The sequence below is a fragment of the Lynx rufus genome, unplaced genomic scaffold, assembly GCF_022079265.1.
Source record: "Lynx rufus isolate CCGP_SWC_20201006 ecotype Redwood Valley unplaced genomic scaffold, mLynRuf1.p SCAF_29, whole genome shotgun sequence".
Taxonomy (NCBI): domain Eukaryota; kingdom Metazoa; phylum Chordata; class Mammalia; order Carnivora; family Felidae; genus Lynx; species Lynx rufus.
In genome coordinates this window covers 6,154,874-6,178,201 of record NW_025814844.1, presented here as the reverse complement: position 1 = coordinate 6,178,201, position 23,328 = coordinate 6,154,874, and the positions used below count along the sequence as shown (strand labels likewise).

Below are 23,328 nucleotides of genomic sequence, written 5' to 3'. Positions count from 1 at the left end.
CAAATAAGGCATATGTAATACTTTAAAGAAGTTATGAAGAATGATTCTCTTGGGTGGTGGGATTATTTTATTGGTAGTTTTTCTTTACCCAACTCTGTATTTCTCTGGCTTTCTGTCATGAACTGTTTTACTTTTATAATAAAAGAACAATAAAATGCTACTTGAAAATAAATGAAAACAATTTTTATAAAAAAGATTACCAAAGTAGTATAGCTTAGGGGGCGCGCCTGGGTGACTCCGTCCGTTAAGCCTCCAACTCTTGATTTCAGCTCCGATCATGATCTCATGGTTTGTGGGATCAAGTCCTGCATTGGACTCCGTGCTGATAGCGCTGAGCCTATTTGGGATATTCTCTCTCTGTCTCTCTCAAAATAAATAACCTTAAAAAAAAAAGAAGTACAGCTTAGGACTTTTCTGCACTAACCCATCTCTGAATAAAAAATAACATGTATAAGCAAACACCATTCTAAATGTAAAGGGTTTTTTTGTTTGTTTTTGTTGGTTTTTTTTTTTTTAAGAAAGTATTCCTGTGTCTAAAGAATACTTAGTTCTAGTTAAATATATTACACACATGCAGCTTTCAACATTGTAGAGATTTTGGTAATGGAAATCAAGTCATAAAACATTTTTTTCTACTCTTTTTGAAATAGCTGTTCAATAATAAAAGCTCAGATTTACTACTCCATACTATCTAGGTTTGATCCTTGATTCTCTAATTGTCAGCAAGTTTAGTTAACCTGGATGTACTAAGTTTCACATCTGTAAAATAAAGACTACAGCACAAACGGTATGAAGATGTGGTAAATAAAAGTTAAATAAATGAATATATGAGTGCGCATAGAATATCAACTGGCACAGAGTTAAGCACTTGATAAATACTAGCTTTGAAACTAGTGAAAATCTAAAATAAGGTTATCACATTACACATGTCCAATTGTTTAAAATTAAGTATTGAGAACCATATTTATATAATATTGCAGTCTTGTAATCTTCAAATTGAAAATGTCATTTGTGAGGTGCCCAGTTGGTTCAGTCAGTAGAGCATGCAACTCTAGATCTCAGGGTTGTAAGTTCGAGCCCCATGTTTGATGTAGAGATCACTTAAAAATAAAATCTTCAGGAAAAATACAAAAGAGCATTTAAAAAAATAAAATGTCATTTGTATTTACCATTATAAAGATGGGAAATCTAATCAAGTTCACAGATTTAGTCATTTAAGGTAGTCACAGCATGGCTGCTTTTCCTTTATTTTTTATGTCTAGCTTTGTTGAGATGAAATAGATGTATAACATTGTGTAAGTTTACGGTATACCACTTAGTGATTTGATATATATGTATATTGCAGAATAATTACCACAATAAGGTTAGATGACACATCCATGGCCTCACCTAGTTACAATTTTGTGTGTGTGGTGAGAACTTCTAAAATCTACTTTCAGCAACTTTGAAATACACAATACAGTATTAACTGTATTCACCATGCTATGAATTATGTCCTCAGAACTTACTCATCTGATAACTGAAGTTTGTACCCTTTGACTATCTTCACCCATTTTCCCTATTCCCTGACTTTTTTTCCTTTATAAATTGGATTAATAGTCATGAATGAGGTATTTTGAATCTCTTATTTCATGTATTTATGGAATATATAAATCCAGATACTGCATATCTAAGATGGGAATATTTCAAACTCAGGCAAAGAATAGATAGCAAGTTCATGTTTGAAATTCAACTTTAACCTCAGGTGGGTATGTTTAACAGCATTCTGTTTTAATTCAAATCATTTTCCATATAAATTAACAATAAATCTCATTTAATATAATGTTTTATTGTAGAGCCTAGGGTTTTGTAGCAGAGTTGTTTTCTTGGTATACTTAATCGTGAAATCTAGAAGTAGAAGGTATTCATAATGAATTTTTAGAGATTATGGCATGATTATACTGGGTTGTTTGTATAGTTCATCTTGACTATATTTAAAGTTTTTTATATACTCAGAAGTGACAGCATGGTGGTTGTGAGTACCAGTATTAAAGTCAGAGAAACTTGGGTTTGAAGACCTAGCTCTGCCACTTATTAGCTATAGGGTCATGGATAAATTTGTTATTAACATTATTATGTAGTATCCTAGACCTATAAGGTGGATACAGAAATGAGACATTTTATAGACTTGCATAAATATGGTATTCATTTTAAGCTTTCTCCATGGATTATTTTCAACAAAAAGTTCTCATCTACTTATTAAGTTGTAGAAGAAACTTTTTTTTTTTAATCAACCTGTAAGGGCATTAAATTGATTAGCAAATGAAACAGTTTATATAATTGTGTCCACCCCTCCATCCCTGTTCCATTTTCCCCTTCTTTGGGGAATACCAAAAAAAATATTTTACATAAGGGGTTGTCAATTATGACTAGTACTTTTATGTTTAAAAATATAAATACCACCAGACGCTAATACAAGAAAGTTGTTTCTTTGTACCCTCTGTTTTTCTTCTTTCCCCTCACTGCTTCTACCTGCCCCTCCTCTTTGCCCCAGAAGTCTGTGTCTGCATATGTCCATTTTTTACCTGAAAAACTGGTGGTTTCCATTGCCCTCATTCTAACGGACCACATACCTCTGCTGTAACCCTGTAATAAGTGCAGTAAGTGCCTGGAGTTAGCTTGAATCTTTCTGTCTTCAGTTTTCTGATACTAAGTTAAACAAATATGAAAAGCTATGGGATTTTAATTTCGGCTTTTCAAGTTAACGTGCAGTTTATTGAATTTGGCATGTTAAGTGTACATTATTACTTAATTGCTTTTTAATTTAATGATACATTTTTCTCTCTTTAAGCAGTGAGTTAATATTTATCACATGTATGGTGTGTGCCAGGATATACCAGGCACATATGTAAATTTAATACAGTAGCCCTGTGAGTTAATCCCTGATAATAGATTACTGACCCATTAGGTGGCAGAGCAAAGGTCCAAACCTAGAGCTAAACACAGACCTCATGTACTTTTCCATTCTGTCATGCCGATTGTCATTGGGTGTGAAAACTTCAGAGTCTGATGATCCTAATGTATTATATGCTGTAGCATAAAATCACAATATGAATTTAGTGTATGTTTATTTGACTTAATGGTGTTACAGTATGTGCTGTGGCCAGACTCAACGTTCGTTATGTTTGAGTGTGGCACCTTCTCTTGCCAAAAAGGGTTCTGAAAATGAAAATAGCTGGTGTTTTTTGGGTCTTGCTATAGAGTCTACCATTCACTAATTAAAAATCTTTAATTAAAGTTTACATTTTCATATATAACATTTTCCTGAAAATTTGCTTACGTGTTAACCTGATTTTGTACTCAAAAAGTAAGAAAATTATTTTTTTTAATTTTTTTTCAACATTTTTTTAATTTATTTTTGGGACAGAGAGAGACAGAGCATGAACGGGGGAGGGGCAGAGAGAGAGGGAGACACAGAATCCGAAACAGGCTCCAGGCTCCAAGCCATCAGCCCAGAGCCTGACGCGGGGCTCGAACTCACGGACCGTGAGATCGTGACCTGGCTGAAGTCGGACGCTTAAACGACTGCGCCACCCAGGCGCCGAAAATTATTTTTTTAAATTCTTTAGTATATGTGTTTAGAGTTTTTTTTGTCCTATATATTGCATAACATTTTTGTTTTAAAAAACATTTTTAAATAGATTGTAATATAATTATAAGCAAATCAGTGATTTTACCTTTATCATCAAACTTTTCATATATATGCAGGAGTAGAAAGAATACTGTTATGAGCCCATAGATATTTATTACCCAGTTTTACTAATTACCACCTTCAGGCTAATCTTGTTTATCTCTCTCCATTCTTCCATACTCCATCATTTTGAAGTCAATTCACTGGCAAGTGTTTTAGTAGGTATCTATAAAAGGGTAGGAATTTTTTTTTTTTTACTTTATACATAACCATAATATCATTGACATACCTAAGCTAACTAAATGTTTTTACTAGTAAATATATAGCTACTGTCCTAAGTTGTGATTGCCTCATAAAATCAAAAGATTTTTTCTTTAATTTTTTTAGTCAGAATCCAGAGTCTATATATATTGCAAACAGAGTCCACATATTGCTAATTGGGTGATATGTCCAAGTATCTTTTAATTTTATAAATATCTTTTTTTTTTTTAATGTTTGTTTATTTTTGAGAGACCGCCAGTGGTGGAGGGGCAGAGAGAGAAGGGAGACACAGAATCTGAAACAGGCTCCAGGCTCTGAGCTGTCAGCACAGAGCCCGATGCAGGGCTGGAATCCACGAACTGCGAGATCATGACCTGAGCTCAAGTGGGATGCTTACCTGACTGAGCCACCCAGCCGCCCCTCTCTTTCATTTTTATGTTCTTACAATTTTTGGTTGAAATAACCTGATGATTTGCTGGTAAATTTTCCCATAGTCTGGATTTTGCTCATTGCATCTCCATGATCTCACTTAAGGAATTATTTTTCCAAGTTGTCATCTTCAAATTTTCTTAGTTTACCTTCGGTGAGTATAATGGTAAACTGACTTTAATGTTGAGAAGGAAAAGTTGCTTGTGGGTATTACAAAGAAATTTTGCTGGGGCGCCTGGGTGGCGCAGTCGGTTAAGCGTCCGACTTCAGCCAGGTCACAATCTCGCAGTCCGTGAGTTCGAGCCCCGCGTCGGGCTCTGGGCTGATGGCTCAGAGCCTGGAGCCTGTTTCCGATTCTGTGTCTCCCTCTCTTTCTGCCCCTCCCCCGTTCATGCTCTGTCTCTCTCTGTCCCAAAAATAAATAAACGTTGGAAAAAAAAAAAAAATTGCTGAAGGTTGAGCAGATTATTTTAATGTTTCTGGTCAATTTTCTTAATTTTTGTCAAAACTGAAGCGAACATTAGGTTTCTTTTGAAACTAATTTCTAGAAGTATTGGCATAAACTCTTTATATAAATAATTATTAAAATATTTTACATGCTGATTTTGCCCGTAATTTTAAAATCTTATTTTCATCATTACTTTTCAAGATGTCAATACACTGTACATGTATGTAGTACTTCATATGGGTTCTCTAATTTTCTTTTTCTTCACAGTTGAACAGTCTTCATTTCATTGAGCTTCTGAAGGAGGCTAAAGATTTTCTACTTTATTACATCTGTTCAGTTTCCATCTTAACTGTGTTATTACCAGTATCAGCAATTTTTCAGTTTGCATAAAATACAAACAATATGTAGCTATATAAATTCTGTATAAAAATGGTGCCATTGCTTAAAAATAAATTTCTGGCTGACTAAAAAAGTTCAGCCACTGATGTACAAGAGCATGAGCTCAATATACGAAGATAGGCATGTTAGCACATAATGTGTGAAAGTGCAGGCTTTGTCAAAGTTCAAGGTGGCTTGAAGCAAATCAAATAACAGAGCTGTGCTCCACATGGCAGGTGATGTGGGAACTAAATGGCATGTGGATGAGATATTTGCCACCTCTTCAAATAGCTGAATTTAAAGGGGACATCAGCAGTGAATTACCCACATGGTAGTCAGTGGCAACATCATTTGCCACCTGGATACTGTACAAACTTGTAGAGTGGATAAATTTGTATTGCATGTTTACATCCCTTTCTACAGTCCTCCTGTTCTACCATACGCACCCCCACTTGATTTCTTGATGTCTTAATATGGTTCTAAAACATCCTATTTGTATTTGTTCTACATTAACTAAGCGCCTACTATCTTCTAGTTATTACGTAAGTCCCTGAGTATAAGTCATGGACTTATATTTGAAGTATCTGTTGAATAATCTGGAAAACCAGCAGAAAATTACAGCTCCCTCGCTTAAGGTTACCTTCCCACAGATGACTCTCAAATCCCATAAATTGGCCTTTTTTTTTTTCTTCTTCAGTAAGCACACTACCTTCCCTACTGTACTCCATCCCACAAATTTAAAATACAAAAATTTTTCATTCTCTGGGTGCTATAGATTTAGGCAGGTGCTGTTAATAAAATCATATATTTTGAAGGTTTACAGGAAGCTGAATCGTGTGTGCATGCATGTATTTAAGCACTTACTCATCTAGAATAGGTGGACTGCATTGAAGATATTGTGGGAAACAGAGATTAAAAATCACACCTTTGGAAGTGAGTTCTCAAAGGATACATGAGAAGTTAAATTTATCTGCTTCCAAACCCCTTCAAGTAAACATGTAATCTCCATAAATACCAACTCAAACAGCCTCAAAACAAGTCCCCTACCCAATACCCTCCCCGTAACAGATGACTACCCCAATCCCTTCCTATTTATAAATTCTCGAAGTGCTCCTCCCCCTGACTACTAATCTAAAATATCTTCTAGTTAAGTAGCTGGGAAATAATAAAGAGCAGCTGATTAGAATCCACATAAATATGCATGTAAATTTGGGGAAGAGTGAATAGTATACTGATGTGGCTAATGTGAATAGCAAGAAGAAAAGAGAGATGGGAGACAATGTAGAAATACGGTGAAGTCAGACAAAAGTATCCTGGGCTATATTCCTAAGAGTGAGGTAACTTTGGACAAGCTACTTCCTGGCTCATGCTCTGTTCACACGTCTCTGAAATAGGAATAGTAAATCCTGTTAGAGATAAATAGTAGTGTTTTACATTTTGAAAAGTTTCATACCATCCCCTCTGGAATTTTTGTTTTATCCTAGAGTAGAGAACCCTCAGATGATACGAGACCTAGTATGTTCCTGTAATGTTGGCCACGTTGTGGTTTAAGGTGAGAACTGATCTAGGCAAAAAATGATGAGAATCTAAGCTGGGACGGTGGTAGTGGGAATAGAAGATAGATTGAAGAGATGTCTAGAGATAGAAACTTTAAACAGTTATTTTGGAAGTTGAGGAATTGAGAGTGTTAAAAAAAAAACCTCTGAGGTTTCCAGTTGGAGTAAGTGTGTTGATTGGTATGCTCCAGAAGTGGGAAATAGTGGCTTAAAGCAGCAAGAGGAAACAGCTGTGAAAGAGGTAATGAGTTGAATATCTTCAATTTTGAGTTAGGATGATTGAAAGGTGTCCAAGAAGGTCCAAGTTAGGCAGCTAAAGCTCAAGAAAAGTAGAGATATGGACTTGACTATAAGTTCAAGTTTAGGCTCATGGTGCATTTAGCTTTATGTCATCATCATCCACTCCCAGAATATATGTGACATTAGAATAGTTATATTTCCTAAAAGTTAATATAATCATAATTAAAACCATTTTAAAAGCCCAGCCTCTACTGAATGCCCTTTTAGGCTCGTGAGCTGTAATTGGTTTGTGAAATGCACACGGGTGGTTTTGCAGCGATTTTGAAAGAGGGATTTACTTGGGAATATTATCATCTCCCTGCATTGGTCACATGTGCTCTGTTTGCTGCCCCTTTTGGATACCATACAAGAAGAAATGGAAATAACATGATAGTCTCAGTAGGGAAAAAGTCAAGCCTAAGGATAATAGTGACCTCAAATAACATTTAGCTATTTCTGTAAATGTCACTAGTATTTGTTACAAATATCTAAAAGTACCTTTAGAAGTATAAGAGCAAATTTCAAATGTATTTAAGTGTTTTTAATCAATTAAACTTTATTTAGCCTTTTTTTATGAAGAAGAAAAATGCTATAGTGAAAAGCTTAATGTTTGAATAATTGCTTAACCTTTGTATTTCTCATTTGCCTTCCTAGTTACCCCAATAAAATTGTTTGAGTTGATAAACATTACATTTTTTTAAAGGAACTTTTGTCAGAAATAATTTGGTAAATGTTTTAAATACAAATCAAATTACTGATTAAATAGATAATTGAAGACTGAAAGATTGGAACAAAATGGAAAATAACAGTATAATGATAGCCATGGCCATTTTGACTACAAGAATTTGAAGATTTGGAGTCCAGATGATTATCTTCACTGTAAGCGTTCATCTCCTAAGAAAGGCAAAACTTTTTTTTTTTTTTTTTTAAAGTTACTACCGCACTATAATCACAAGACCAGCTTGCTCTATGTAAAGCAGAAGGTTTAGGGTTGCTTAGGGAAGAGAAGAGATTTCAGCCTAGTCTGCTAGTGAAATGATGTCATGGAGGTACAAGTACCTTTGCTGAGATCAGACTCACCAGCTTCATGAGAGCGGCACAGCGTTACTGCCACCGGCTGCTGAGAACCAACCACCATATAGTGGAGCAAGCCCAATGGCCACATGCAACTCAGCAACCAGAGTTACGTAACCAGGTTACGATCCTTCACTGGAGTAATTCCACTCTCTCATCATGGGCATTAATTAGTGTTAAGATAACTGACTCACTTTAAAGTTTACATCATTTCCTTTTTTTAAAAAGTAGTCATCTTTGAAAAAGAACCATAGGAGAAAAGTAGCTGCATTGAGGAACGTTGCTTAATTACCTTTAGTTGATGAATCAGAAGCACAAATGATAAACCCAAGGTACACGTGTATGTGTAATTCCCTTAAAGAATTTGCATTTAATCTTGGTAAAAATGCAAATGGTAAGCACTATGAGATTATTATGTATAGTGCAATTTAAGTCAGGTATTAATATGCATAAAAAAATCGGGAAAAAATAGGCTGAAGAAATTATAAAGTGACATTGCACAGGAGGAAATGCAAACACATGGCAAAATGAGCCACATCAGTAATTTTAAAAATAGTGATACTATTTTATATGTTACTGAACTTCTAAAAAAATTTTTTTTCCAAAGAGAAAAGGTAGTACCTGTAATGCTAGGAATTGGGAAAACAAAAGCTTGAAGAAGAAAATAAAAATCATAATTCTTCTAGCACAAGTTTAGTAGAGATAACTTTTTTGATGGATTTCTCTTGTTTTTTCATACACACAAATTGATACATTGCTGTTTTCAAGTAACAACATATACAAAAAATTTTTTTCTATGTTATTAGATATCTGTAATATCAAATAATTGGAAACAACCCAAATGTCCCCTCAGAAGAATCCGTTTAAATGGTTACAAATTAATTCAGTGCAACATGCAGTCTTTAAAAATAGTAATGAAGAAAATTAAGTTTCAGAAGAAAATGTGATCTGTTCAGTGGAAAAAAGCCATATATAAAATGGTATACACGCTGTGATTGGATCTGCTTGTTTATGTTGTTTATGTCATAGTACTTTCCATGCCCTGAAATCCTACCTAAAATCCCTGTACATCTTTCATGCCTCAGCTTTGGGGCCACTTGTTTGAGAATCCTGCTTTCTTCCTTCTCTAGTTCTTCCAAGTGCACCCTTTCACTCTAGTATCCTTTGCCTTTTTAGCAGTTATCAAGTTGTGTAACTGTTAAAGAGGCAGGACTATCTTTTTCATCTTGTCACCCCCTAGCACCTTGAACACTATGTGGCTGGTGGAACAGAATAAACATTTATTAGAGACTGATTCTTGGTGTGAAACTGAGGGTTTGTGGGATTTACAAAGGAAAAAAATCCTAATTTCCAATAAAGCTAATCATCTGATGAGAAATGTAAATAAGATAGTTATATATACCCGACACGGGGCCGGAACTCACTAAGCCGTGGGATTGAGACCTGGGCTGAAATCAAGATGCTTGGCTAACTGAGCCACCCAGGCGCCCCCAATATTAGTTCTTAGATATATTTGAAATAATTCTGTAGTTAATAGATTATTTTATGTTCTGATTTTTCTCACATAAAAATAATGTTTTTATGTTGGTTTAAAAAAAAGGATAGTTACATGCAAACCATAACGAATTAAATCCATGAAAACTACACAGACTTAAGCCCTCAAGGACAAATTATAAAGCATTAACAATAGAAAATAACACCTGTTGTATAAGTACATATTCTTATAGTACCTTAAGACCAAAATAAACACTGCTCCCAAAATAGATGTTCCTTGAAACAGTTCTGTAGTTTGGTACTATGTATTGCAATATTGGTGGCTGGAAATGGAGAGCATTTTCAACATCTCTACAGCTAGTTAGAATTCTAAAAATGTTCTTTTTTATACCATGTGTCAGTATAATCGTTTCATTTAGAATATTCTCACCTCATCTCCAAAACTAAGATTATGATCTCTCCAGAGCTCCTATACAGTGCTTCTGGAATTTGAATTTTTATGAGAAGGACATTTGGGAACTAGATCACTTTATATAGGAAGCTTAATGTATTAAATTCACAATTCTAATAAATATTTAGCAAAGGAAGTGTTTACAATTTTTAATCTTTTTTTTTTAAGTTTATTTTGAGGGAATGCATGTGAGTGAGAGAGGGGCAGAGAGAGGGAGAGAAAAGAGCAAGCAGACTCATATGAACTGTGAGATCATGACCTGAGCTGAAATGAAGAGTCATCTGACTCTTAACTGACTGAGTCAGCCAGGTGCCTAAGTGTTATCTGTCATTTTTTAGTAAGTTTGGTTTTCCTGCTTGGTTAGAGGCCACAGTTTTCTTTACCTTTAGTTAGGAGCCTGGGTTTTCTTTTCAGATAAAGGCCTATTGTATACAACATACATTTCAGCTAAGAAAAGATGCCCACCTAGGAAGAAGAAAAAATCTTTTTCTTACAAATGATACAATGAAATAGAATTTGGCAATGTTTTGGCTCTATTTATACAGCTTAGATTCTGTTTTGGCTCTATTTATACAGCTTAGATTCAACTAAACTTTCATGTACTTAAAAATAATTGTAACGTTAAAAATAATGTAGAAATTGGGGCGCCTGGGTGGCTCAGTCAGTTCAGCACCCATCCACCTGTTGATCTCAGCTCAGGTTTTGATCTCAGGGTTGTGCATTTGGGCTCTGCTGGGCGTGAGGCCTACTTAAAAAATATGTAGAAATTGAGCCCATTATTACCCCCGTTGTACTAGAGTATATATTAGTAGTAAGTCTAAGTTACAGATAAGAAAACTAAGGGACATGGTATCTTTTTTCAAATTACATATGTATTCAATTTGTTATAATCTTGATTATGTAATTGTGGAATATGTTTCCTTTTAAGATTTTCTTTAAACCAGATAGTCATGTATCTTGTATAGACAAAACCATTCATCTTTAGGTTACTATACTTTATGAAAATCACTTGATCCCTTATGACTTTACTCATAAAAATTCTGAAACATAAAACAGGTGTGATATTTACTTAACTAAACCCTTTAAGTTAGTGGTTCTTAATCTTTTTTGCATCAGAGAATCTTACTTAGATATTCTTTCTCTGAAAAAAAAAAGTACACATATTAAAATTTTACATAACATTAGTAGCCAATGTTTCCTCTGAATTCAGTCCCCTGGATTATAAATCTCTGCTTTGTATTACACATTTTTATATTATGTACCTTTGATATATGAATTGTGAGTTAATCGTATTGTTTGCTTTTAAAAGAATCAGGAGATCTCATTATGAAGCATATTATCTATAAAGGTTTTCCACAGTACTGTAGCAGAGTTATTACATATTTTTATTACATCATTCTCATATTCTGAAATTTTCTTTCTGAATTGAAATAGTTACTATATATGCTATATTTTTCTCACAGCTTTATTTTTCTGACAATTGTCTCTTGACCAACAATAGATTTTCTTTTCTTATTCTAGATTCTGAAGAGGCTCGGTCTGTAAATCCTTCCAGTGTTGATGAAAACATTGACTCTGAGACAGAGAAGGACTCTCTCATCTGTGAAAGTAAACAGATAATTCCCAGCAAAGCACCTCTTCCATCTGCTCTTGATGAATATGAGTTCAAAGATGATGATGATGAAGAAATAAATAAAATGATTGATGACAGGCATATTCTTAGAAAAGAGCTACGGAAAGAGAATGAAGGTGAAGTAGAAAAGAATAGCTTGTTTGCAAAACAGGAGAAAGCTTTCTATCCTAAATCATTTAAAAGTAAAAAACAAAAGCCATCTAGAGTTTTGTATTCAAGTTCTGAAAGTTCAGATGAAGAAATTCTTCAGAATAAAAAGGTTTCTGCTCCATCTTCTGTCCCTGAAACATCAAATTCTGATACACAAACCAAAAAGGAATATGGAGTTTCAAATGAACACAAACAGAAAGGCAAAGTTAAAAGAAAATTAAAGAATCAGAACAAAAATAAAGAGAACCAAGAGCTGAAGCAAGAAAAAGAGGGAAAAGAAAATACCAGAGTAACAAACTTGACAGTTAATACTGCACTCGATTGTTCAGAAAAGACCAGAGAAGAGGGGAATTTTAGGAAATCTTTTAGCCCAAAAGATGATACTTCGTTACATTTATTTCATATTTCCACTGGTAAATCTCCTAAACATTCTTGTGGACTAAGTGAAAAGCAGTCAACACCACTAAAACAAGAACATACTAAAACATGTTTATCACCAGGAAGTTCTGAAATGTCATTACAGCCTGATCTTATCCGGTATGATAACACAGAATCTGAATTCTTGCCAGAAAGTTCAAGTGTAAAATCTTGTAAGCATAAGGAAAAAAATAAACATCAGAAAGATTTCCACTTAGAATTTGGTGAAAAGTCAAATGCCAAAGTAAAAGATGAAGATCATAGTCCAACATTTGAAAATTCAGACTGCACACTGAAAAAAATGGATAAAGAGGGTAAAACATTAAAAAAGCATAAATTGAAACACAAAGAAAGGGAAAAAGAAAAGCATAAAAAAGAAATTGAAAGTGAAAAGGAAAAATACAAAAATAGAGATAGTGCTAAAGAGCTGCAGCGGAGTGTAGAATTTGATAGAGAATTTTGGAAAGAGAATTTTTTTAAAAGTGATGAAACTGAAGATCTGTTTTTAAATATGGAACATGAGTCCCTAACATTGGAAAAAAAATCAAAGTTGGAAAAAAACATAAAAGATGATAAATCAACCAAGGAAAAGCATGTTTCAAAAGAGAGGAATTTTAAAGAAGAACGAGAGAAGATTAAAAAGGAAAATGAAAAATCTTTTAGGGAGGAAAAAATAAAAGACTTGAAAGAAGAAAGAGAGACTGTACCCATAGATAAAGAAACAGAATTCAGTTCTTTAGGAACAAATGCCATTGAAGAATCTATAGGGTTACATTCAATGGAAAAGGAAATAGAGATTGAAAAACAAGAAAAGCATGTAAAAGAAAGGGAAAAATCAGAAAAGCGGTTTCAAACTAAAGAAAAGGATGTTGAAAGAAAAAATTCTGAAAAAGAGAAGAAGATCAAACATGAGCATAAGTCAGAGAAAGATAAATTAGATCTTAGTGACTGTGTTGACAGAATAAAAGAAAAAGACAAGCTGTATTCACATCACATAGAGAAATGCCATAAAGAAGGTGAAAAGATGAAAAATATTACCACTATTAAAAAAGCTGACGATAGAGAGAAAAGTAGAGAAAAGATGGACAGAAAACATGACAAAGAAAAACCTGAAAAAGAGAGGCATCTAGCAGAAAGCAAAGAAAAGCACTTGATGGAAAAAAAAAACAAACAATCAGACAACAGTGACTATACTAAATCAGAAAAAAGCAAAAATAAAGAAAAAGACAGGGAGGTAGATAAAAAGGAAAAATCTAGAGATAAAGAAAGTGTAAATACAACTAACTCCAAACATTTCCAGGAAGAGAAGAAGTCAAGTATGGCAGACAGTAGTAAAGCACAACATGAGAAAACTTTATCCCTTAAAGAAAAAACAAAAGATGAGCCTTTGAAAACCCCTGATGGAAAAGAAAAAGATAAAAAAGACAAAGATATAGACAGATACAAAGAACGAGATAAGCACAAAGATAAAATTCAACTAAATAGTTTATTCAAACTAAAATCCGAAGCAGATAAACCTAAACTTAAGTCATCACCAGCATCAAAAGATACTCGACCTAAAGAAAAGAGGTTAGTGAATGATGATTTAATGCAGACAAGTTTTGAACGAATGCTAAGCCTTAAAGACCTAGAAATAGAGCAGTGGCACAAAAAACATAAGGAAAAAATTAAGCAGAAAGAAAAGGAGCGGTTGAGAAATCGGAATTGTTTAGAACTTAAAGTAAAAGATAAAGAAAAAACAAAGCATGTACTAGCTGAGTCTAAAAATAAAGAACTTACTAGGTCAAAGAGTTCAGAGTTGACTGATGCTTATACCAAGGAGAAACAGTCTAAAGATGCTGTAAGTAACAGATCACAATCTGTTGATGCCAAAAATATCATGAATTTAGGGAAGTCATCTTTTGTTTCAGATAATATCTTAAACAGATCTCCTAGATCAGAAAGTGAAAAACCAGGTCTCAGCTCTAGATCTGTATCCATGATTTCGGTTGCTAGCTCAGAAGATTCCTGCCATACTACAGTGACAACCCCCAGGCCTCCAATTGAGTATGACTCTGACTTTATGTTGGAGGGTTCTGATTCCCAAATGTCCTTTTCCCAGTCACCTTTTTTGCCAATTGCCAAATCTCCTGCCCTTCATGAAAGGGAATTAGATAGCTTGGCTGAACTGCCAGAGCGGATTAAGCCACCATTTACAAGCAGACTTCCAACATCCCATCTCCGATCATCTTCTGTAGAAGATGTCAAACTAGTGATAAATGAGGGGAGACCAGCTGTAGAAGTTCGAAGGTGTAGCATGCCATCAGTCATTTGTGAACATACAAAACAATTCCAAACAGTATCAGAAGAAAACAATCAAGGTGGCTTAGCTGTGCCAAGAGATATTTGTCCTTCTCCCAAACCTGAGGTGTCCTTAAATGTGCCTGAAAGAGAACTTTCAAATATGTCTAACATACATTCCAGTTTTGCAGCGTCTCCAACTAGATCTGTAAACAGCAAATATATTTCAGCTGATATAAATGTTATCAAGAGTGCTGTTCCAGTGGGCACTTTAATGGACAGTCCTGTGCATTTAGAGCCATCTAATCAGGTTGGTGTGATCCAAAATAAATCATGGGAGGTACCTGTTGATAGTAGACTGGAATCCTTAAGCACCAGTGACTTTATCTGCCCAAATTCTGGTACACCTGATCAAGATTCTTCTGTTCAAGGCTTTTGTAATTCTGAAAACAAAATACTGAAAGAACAGAACACTGATTTTTTATCCCTGCACCAGACTCACCAGACTGAACTGCCAGGAAACTCTTGTGCTCAGGATCCAGCGTCCTTTCTGCCTTCACAACAACCTTGCTCTTTCCACAGCCAATCACTTTCAGATGCTGAATCTATTTCTAAACATATGTCTATGTCATATGTTGCCAATCAAGAGCCGAGTATTTTGCAACAGAAAAACGCAGTTCAAATTATCAATTCTGTTTTAGATACTGACAATGAATCTACAAAAGAGGTAGAGAATACTTTTGTCTTAACAGATGTTCAAAAGACAGATGCCTTTGTCCCATTGTACTCTGAAAGCAGTGTTCAAGAAGCAGCACCAAATTTTGAAAAGGCTAATACTTTACCTGTATTACCATCAGAAAAAGACTTTAGTGGAAACGATGCCTCTTCCCAGCTAAATACACATTATGCGTTTGGCAAATTCATGTATAAGTCTTCCAGTGGCCATGAGGTTGAGAGTAGCACTTCTGATATTCAGGTTATTTCACATGAGAAGGAAAACAAACTGGAGAGTTTGGTCTTAACTCATTTGAATGATAAATGTGATTCTGATTTGTGTGAAATGAGTGCCGCGATCCCAAAAGGGAACCTAAATGAACAAGATAATCCAAAACATTGTCCTGAAGGTGAAAAGTGTTTGCTTTCCATTGAAGATGAAGAATCACAACAAAGCACTTTATCAAGTCTGGAAAACCATTTGCAACAGTCAGCTCAACCAGAGATGCATAAATATGGTCAATTAGGTAAAGTAGAATTAGAAGAAAATGCTGAAGATGATAAGACCGAAAACCAAATCCCTCAAAGGATAACTAGAAACAAAGCGAATACAGTGGCAAATCAAAGCAAACAGATTCTTGCTAGCTGTACACTACTATCAGAAAAAGACAGCGACTCTTCATCTCCTAGAGGAAGAATAAGATTAACTGAAGAAGATGATCCTCAAATTCACCACCCACGGAAAAGGAAAGTATCCCGTGTACCTCAGCCTGTGCAAGTGAGTCCCTCTTTACTACAAGCAAAAGAGAAAACTCAGCAGTCTCTGGCAGCCATCGTAGATTCTCTGAAACTAGATGAGATTCAGCCATACAGTTCAGAGCGAGCAAATCCATATTTCGAATACTTGCATATAAGGAAAAAAATTGAAGAAAAGCGCAAATTGTTGTGTAGTGTTATTCCTCAAGCACCTCAGTATTATGATGAATATGTGACATTTAATGGCTCATACCTCCTGGATGGAAACCCCTTAAGCAAGATTTGCATTCCCACAGTAAGTAACATCACTAAATATGCATCTTCAGTGCTGTCAATAGAAATATAATGCAAGTCACTTCTGTAGTTTTAATTTTTCTAGTAGCCACATTTTAGAAGGGAAAAAGAAACAGGTAAAATTAATTTTAACATTTTATTTAACCTAGTATATTCAGAATACTATTTCAAAATATATCAGCATCTGGCTGGCTCACCTGGTGGAGCCAGGTGAGTTTGAGCCCCACGTTGGGTATAGAGATTACTTAAATAAATCCTTAAAACAAAAAAAAATATATAATGTAGAAAAATTATTAATGAACAAGACATTCTGTATTTTTTTTGTACTAGGTATTTGAAATCTGCTGTACTTCTAGTACATCTCAGTTCAACCTAAATGGGGCTAACATTTCAGTAAGTGTTCAATAGCCATGTGTAGCTGTTGACTACCTTCGTGATCAGCACTGGTCTACGGTATTTTCTTTTTCCTTACCTGCTTTTTCTTTTGTCCCAAAGGAGGTATGCTTCTCTGTCTTTGAAGGGTAATTCATTTCCATGTGCTCTTGATCCCATTCTCTTCAGGCCTCTCTGGAACTTTCCTCTGTTGAGACACTATTTAGTGGTGTGATTTTAATTACCTCTCTCCACTGGCCTTTATCTGCCCACTCCAAACATATTTGGGTCTCCTTCATGTTGGAGAAAAGAAAGTTATCCCATAACTATGCCAGTTTGTCAAGCTGTCCCTCTCTCTTTCACCACCTGATACTTTCTCTGTATCACTTCCTGTTCATCTCTTAAACCTTCTGTACTGTCACAGATCACCAGTGAGCTTATAATGCCAGATTTGTTGGCCTGTTTTTCTTTCTACTTGATCTTCGTCACATTTGACATTGTGACCATCTTGTTCATGAGATTTTCCTCTGCTTGTTTTTATGATGGTGCTCTCTTCTGGTTCCCTTGCTTCAATCTTTTATGCTCTCCTTTAATGACTTTTCTACCCACCCTTAAGCATCAGAGTTCTCTAGGAATCAATTCTTCAGTCAACTTTTTGTCATTATGGTCTTACCTATTCCTGTTGTTTTCAGCAGTCTTCCATGTGCCAGTTAGCCCCCAAATTCTTACCTAGTCATGTCCTCTCTGTTGACCTCCAGAATCAGATGTAGGTGCCTCCAGGCAGCATACCTGTCATAGGTTCAGTTCCACAGGAAGCAGACCCTAAACTATGCACAAGAGGCTTATTGGTGAGTGCTGCCAGGAAAAATGTGAGTACATGTGTGAAGGAACCAGAATTCGGCAGAGTGAGAAGTTGAACTGAAATGTAGCTGCAGCGCTCATTTCAGCTGAGCCCACAGAAGGTGTGGAATGGGGTGGCCCTTCTGACAGGTAGCTCGCACCCAGCGAGGGCACGAGGCCTAGCACATGCCAACTGTCTTCCCTTCCAGTTTTCCTGCTGCCAGTTCCTAGAGAGGAACTCCAGTGAGAGCTGCCAGCCTCCTATATTCCTAGGACCTGGAGGCTGAGTGCCTCATTCCTGAAAGAGGAGTCTAACTGTGTGCCAAGCATCTGTTCCAAACTCAGACTCCCCCAGACCAAAAGAAATTATTTCTCTCTCACGTGCTCAGAAACCACTTTTTTTTTATTAGTGATGACACCAGAGTAGTATCCTATCAATTACCAAATTCTAACCATTCTACTTTAGAACTCTCTCTAGAATCTGTCTCCTCTACCACTGCCTTGTTTTAGGGCCCTCATCATTATCTCTCACTTAGAACATTACAGCCACTCTTTCACTTCTTTTTTTCCCCTACTCTCTTTCTGCAGAAGCATTCTCTTTTGTTGTTAAACTTGTATCCTTTTAAAAACAATAAAGGGGTGCCTGGCTGGCCCAGTTGGAAGAGCATGCGACTCTTGATATCAGGGTCCTGAGTTTGAGCCCTACATTGGGTGTAAAGATGACCTAAATAAGTAAAACTTAAAAACAGCAACAACAACAATAAAAAAACTGTTTCCCTACTTAAATATCTTAGCTGTGATTAGCTGGCTTCCCATTGCCTACAGCTTAAAATCCACATATAGTCATGGCATAACCTTATTCATTTTGTAATCTGACCCCAGTCTACCCCTCCAGCTCCATTTTCTCACTGCTTCCAAACTCACCCAATAATTCAGCCATATTTAATTCACTCTTGAATGGAAATCTCTTGTTCATTACTTCTGCTTAGTACTGTTCCTTCTACCTGAAATAATTGTTCTCGCCAGGCCTCCTTTTCTATCCTCTTCCGTGCCTTTGTTCCGGCCGTGTTGTCACCTCTGTGCAAAATCTTGTCAAAGCAGAATTGTTTTTTATCTTTCTCATACCTCCCACATGATATCATAGTTAACTGTTTACATGTCTGCCTGTAATCTGATTAAGGGCTAGGACACTATTTATCTTGTAGAATGAATCCCAAATTTATATTCAGCTGTGAATACATAGTGGTGTCCATAACTGTGTTTCTAGCTGCTTGTGAACATCATCTGACTGTACCACAATATCCATAAAATCATTAGGTCCCACACTAAGCCCATTTATCTTACCACAGAAGTGCTCTTTTTGTCCTCTCTGATTTACTTATTATCGTTACCTGCTCTCTCATTTCCCAGACTGGCAACCCAAAATTCAACCTTCACGTCAATCACTAAGTCATGTTGATTCATCTTACTTCCTTTCCCCTTCTGTTTCTTACTACTGCTGTGTAAGGACCACATTAGCTCCGTACACTGTTCACTCACATACGTGAATATTGCATAATTAAATATTCAGAATATTACATAATCAAGTAATTCATAACCAAATGCTAAGCATTGTGCTAACTAGATCTCAGAAATCAAATTGGGCACCTGGGTGGCTCAGTCGGTTGAGCATCTGACTTGATTTCAGCTCAGGTCATGATCCCTGAGTTGTGGGATCAGGCCCCACATTGGGCTCCATCATGGAGCCTGCTTACTTTTCTGTCTCCCATTTGATCCTCTCCCCCGCTCACGCGCTCTCTCTCTCTCTCTCTCTCTCTCAAAATAAAAAACATAAGGGCGCCTGGGTGGCTCAGTCAGTTGAACATCCAACTTCAGCTCAGGTCACAATCTCACCATTCGTGGGTTCGAGCCCTGCATTGGGCTCTGTGCTGACAGCTGGAGCCTGGAGCCCGCCTCGGATTCTGTGTCTCCCTCTCTGCCCCTCTGCTGCTCATGCTCTGTCTCTCTCAAAAGTAAATAAAAAAAAAAAATTTAAAGAAATAAAAAGAAATCAACAAAACAGGCATTCTGAAGAGTTGTCATGGATTCTAGTCTAATCTCTTCTGTCCACCTAGCTTTCTTACTGTCTAGGTACCTTATATATAACTCAGATCTGATTATGTGACTACCTGGCTATAAACATTTTTAGAGACTCTTAATGTTCCGTAAACCAAAGTCCCCATCATTGTCTACAGGTCTTCCCATACCTTTCTAGGCTTTTCTAGGTAGTTATACCCTACTGTACATGATGCTTCCCCAGGCTATTTTATACTGTTTCACATCATGCCTTTGCATGCCTTTGCATGGCTTTTCAAAGCCCAGTTCAGAGAAGAACAAAAAGTTAGAGACAAGGTGGTTCTTTAGTCCCACATCCATAGAATTTACCTGATGCTAGTGCTCTTTAAATCTTGAAAGACAAGAGATTTTTATATTACTCTACTACTAATAAGCAGTAATAGTAGATTTAAAAAAATAGAATTGTAAATTTGTCATTCTTTCAAATTTTCTCAATAAAATAATTTGTTAATAACTCAATACAAAGCTAATCATTTTGTTTCCTCTTAAAGAGTAAAAAATTTTAACTGAAGTATGTTGTATCATAGGCTTGAAATACAGGTAAAAACATAACCTATTTAAATTAAACTTTGTACAAACTGTTTCACGAAAAACAGTTCTAATCCATGTCAGGGTGCCTTTTCAGTGCTGCCTGTTGAGAGATATACATGTATATTTGTATATATATTATGTGTGCATTTGATTATGATCACCTTTTCTTACTCCTTCAAAGATGATGTAATACAAGTTTCTCTTGTAGCAGTGCTGGGGATACAGCTTTGATTAAATCAAAATTTAGTTATAGCAAATATTTCAAAAAGTACTATAAATAGAGCTGAAAATTTTTTCTGAGTGTAGTAGGTAATTTTTGTTTGTTTTTAATGAGAGTTATTAAAGAAACACAGCACGGTATAGTAGAAAGAGCAGGAGATTTCTAAGTACTGTACATAAGTTTGTCCGGGTTTTGCTACAAACCAGCTGTGTGATCTTGAATAATTCCTTCACTTCTCTGATTCTTAGTTTTCACATCTGTAAAACAATAATACCTACCCTACCTCAAAGCAGGTTGAAATAGTATATGCCATAACCCATTAAAAATTTTAAAACAGTATACAGATTTAAGAGGTTACCATTATTTTATCCATCTCAAAATAACTTTAAGGTTCATATTTACTAGAGTTAATATGCAAACCCCCCACCTCTTGTTCATAAAAAGCTACTTTTGAGTTTATTGGACTGAAACTCATTTGTTCAAAACTTAGTCCTAAAAAGTAAATCCCAGAATAACAAAGATCACTTTTACATACATTATTTTTAGTACCTTCCAATATGATTTTATCCATTTGTTTCCTCTGTCAGCTAATTGCCATCTTATTGAATTAATCTCTACATTTATGTGATCTGTTTATAGAACCTGTTAGAAATGTAGTGAAACATCTCCAAAGTCAATTTAAGTGTTTGTTCTTCTATCAGGTATTTTTCTCATAATCTAACCGGAATGCTGCTGTTTCTCCAGAGGAAATGAAACGAAGAAAAGTGAAACCTTAGGTCAGGTTCCCAAAAGGCAAATGAACAGGGCGAGAATAAAAGAAAAAGACTTGTCACATCATGGTATCCACTGTGGTCACTAGTACCGACACAGAGTCCCTACAGCAGGGGCACGAAGAGCATCCCTGGGAAGCTATCAAGAGATTTTTTTATTCTAGAGACTCCTGGGACTCACAGATCTTAAAAGACAAAATCCCCAAGCATAATTGACTTAAAGATAGATGAGGGAAACAGCAAAAGGAAAGTTTCCTCAGAAAGTCTCCATATATTCCTTTGGTGATTTTACCATTTCTCTGTACGTTGCTAGATGTTGGAAATTTCCAAATTTATGTGTTCTGCCCGAACCTCTCTCCTCAGTTTCTTTTTTGCTAACTGGCTAGCTCCACTTGGATGTCCGTGAGCTCCACAAACTTAACATGTCAGCACTGAATTTATCCAAAACCCTTATTTCTCTTTCCTCTTTTCTCCTCCTGGGGTATCTCCTACCAGCTATCTGGCCCCCTCATGCTGGAGGACCCACAAGTGGTCATTAGCTGCTCCCTCTCTTATCCTTAATCATTATTTTTAGACCCCATCCCTTCCACTCCCTCCTTCTCACACCAGTGTCACAGTGATTTGCTTTCTTAATTTCTTGTCCTCCTAATATCTATTCTGCAGACACAGCAGTGAGCTGTAAGATCTTTCAATGATTCCCCACCACATACAAAATTTACACTGTGTTATACATACTGTCTGTTCCACAGCATGTTAATTAAATACATGGCGGGGGGGGGGCAGGCTGGGGCAAGGTAGAGAGAGCTCATGGTCAAATAAGTTTGGGAAATGGGGCACCTGGGTTGCTCAGTCGATTGAGTGCCCGACTTCAGCTCAGGTCATGATCTCACGGTTTGTGGGTTCCAGCCCCGCGTCATGCTTTGTGCTGACAGTTCAGAGCCTGGAGCCTGCTTCAGATTCTGGGTCTTCCTCTCTTTCTGCCCCTTCCCTGCTCACACTCTGTCAACCTCTCTCTCAAAAAATAAACATTAAAAATTTTTTTTTAATAAAAAAAATTTTAAAAAATAAGTTTGGGAAATGAAGCACCATTAATCTAAAAATAAATAGGTTTCTTCATTTCTGAACTTCTCAGAACCATTAAATTTAACTTGATTGTGAGACACCTGAGTGAGTACATATGTACAATGTTTCTCAAACCCACTTGTTCTTAGAACCATTTCTCGCAAGTCATGTTTGTGGGCTCCGTGTTCTGTGGAACACACTTTAAGAATAGCTGGTTAAAAAAAAAAAAAGCTGGTTTACAGAACGCTAATGACTTTGCCCCTGCTGATCCTCATGTCCCACCATTCCTTCCCTCAAAGTTGATATCCCAGGAATTCAACTTGTAGTTGGCTCCTGACACCCTACTATCTCTTTGTTTCATGAACTTGATTATGCTATCTTTTCTTCTGGGAATTACCCTCCCCTCTTCTTTCTCTTCTTTTTTCCCCCACAACTCCTTTCTCTTAACTCTTGATTCTGGCTCTTTAAGATGCAGCCTCAGGCATTAAGCCTCTCCAAGAAGCTTTCTCTGACACCCCAGGCTCAAAGGAGTAGATACTCTTCCTCTGGGTGATATAAAGGAGGCCTTTATGGTTTTGGAAAACTTTAAAACCATAGCACTAAACTTTACTGTTACTCTTGTTAAATTTAAAGATGGTTAGAAGACACAGAAATCAAACAGATGTATTATTGCAGTTAGAGGCATGAAAAATAATCCACCGCAATAAGTTATCTGTCCTATAGAATTTTCCACCACATTGATTCAACTGAGTGAATCCTTGTGATAGGATTTAACTTTTTTTTGGACCCCCATAATTCCTGTAAATTGTTCACTGATGATAGAGTCCCAGTTAGATACAAGTTTGATTCTTTGTCTAGAGCTTTCTGTATATGGTGTTATAGAATTCCTTAAGCACCACATCAGGAAGCACATAGAATCTGTTTCTCCCACCTTCTGAAGAGTCAGAAGAGTCACCTAGGTTCCCACATGCTACCAAAACATACTGAGATACCTTACTTTGCCCCAATATGCTGACAGTAGTTAGAAGCTAGTCAGGGGTGGGAGGAGGAATATAGATATTCCAAAGGGTAGAGGGAGAATATTAAAAGGATCACAGATGTCTCATAACAGTAGAGCACATGCGTAGATGGAGT

General features: G+C 36.1%; 1 protein-coding gene across 6 annotated transcripts in view; it reads left to right on the top strand.

Annotated features, from left to right (window-relative positions):
• ANKRD12 (ankyrin repeat domain 12) overlaps positions 1 to 23,328 on the top strand; it is a 126,932-nt gene that overhangs the window by 93,102 nt on the left and 10,502 nt on the right. For 3 of the 6 annotated variants that reach the window (XM_047090229.1, XM_047090227.1, XM_047090233.1), the window contains 2 exons: positions 11,562 to 16,285; positions 16,615 to 16,677. In XM_047090229.1, the coding sequence (XP_046946185.1) occupies positions 11,562 to 16,285; positions 16,615 to 16,677 (4,787 nt within the window). The remainder of the gene's footprint in view (positions 1 to 11,561; positions 16,286 to 16,614; positions 16,678 to 23,328) is intronic. The other 3 variants (XM_047090231.1, XM_047090228.1, XM_047090230.1) reach the window with 1 other exon arrangement.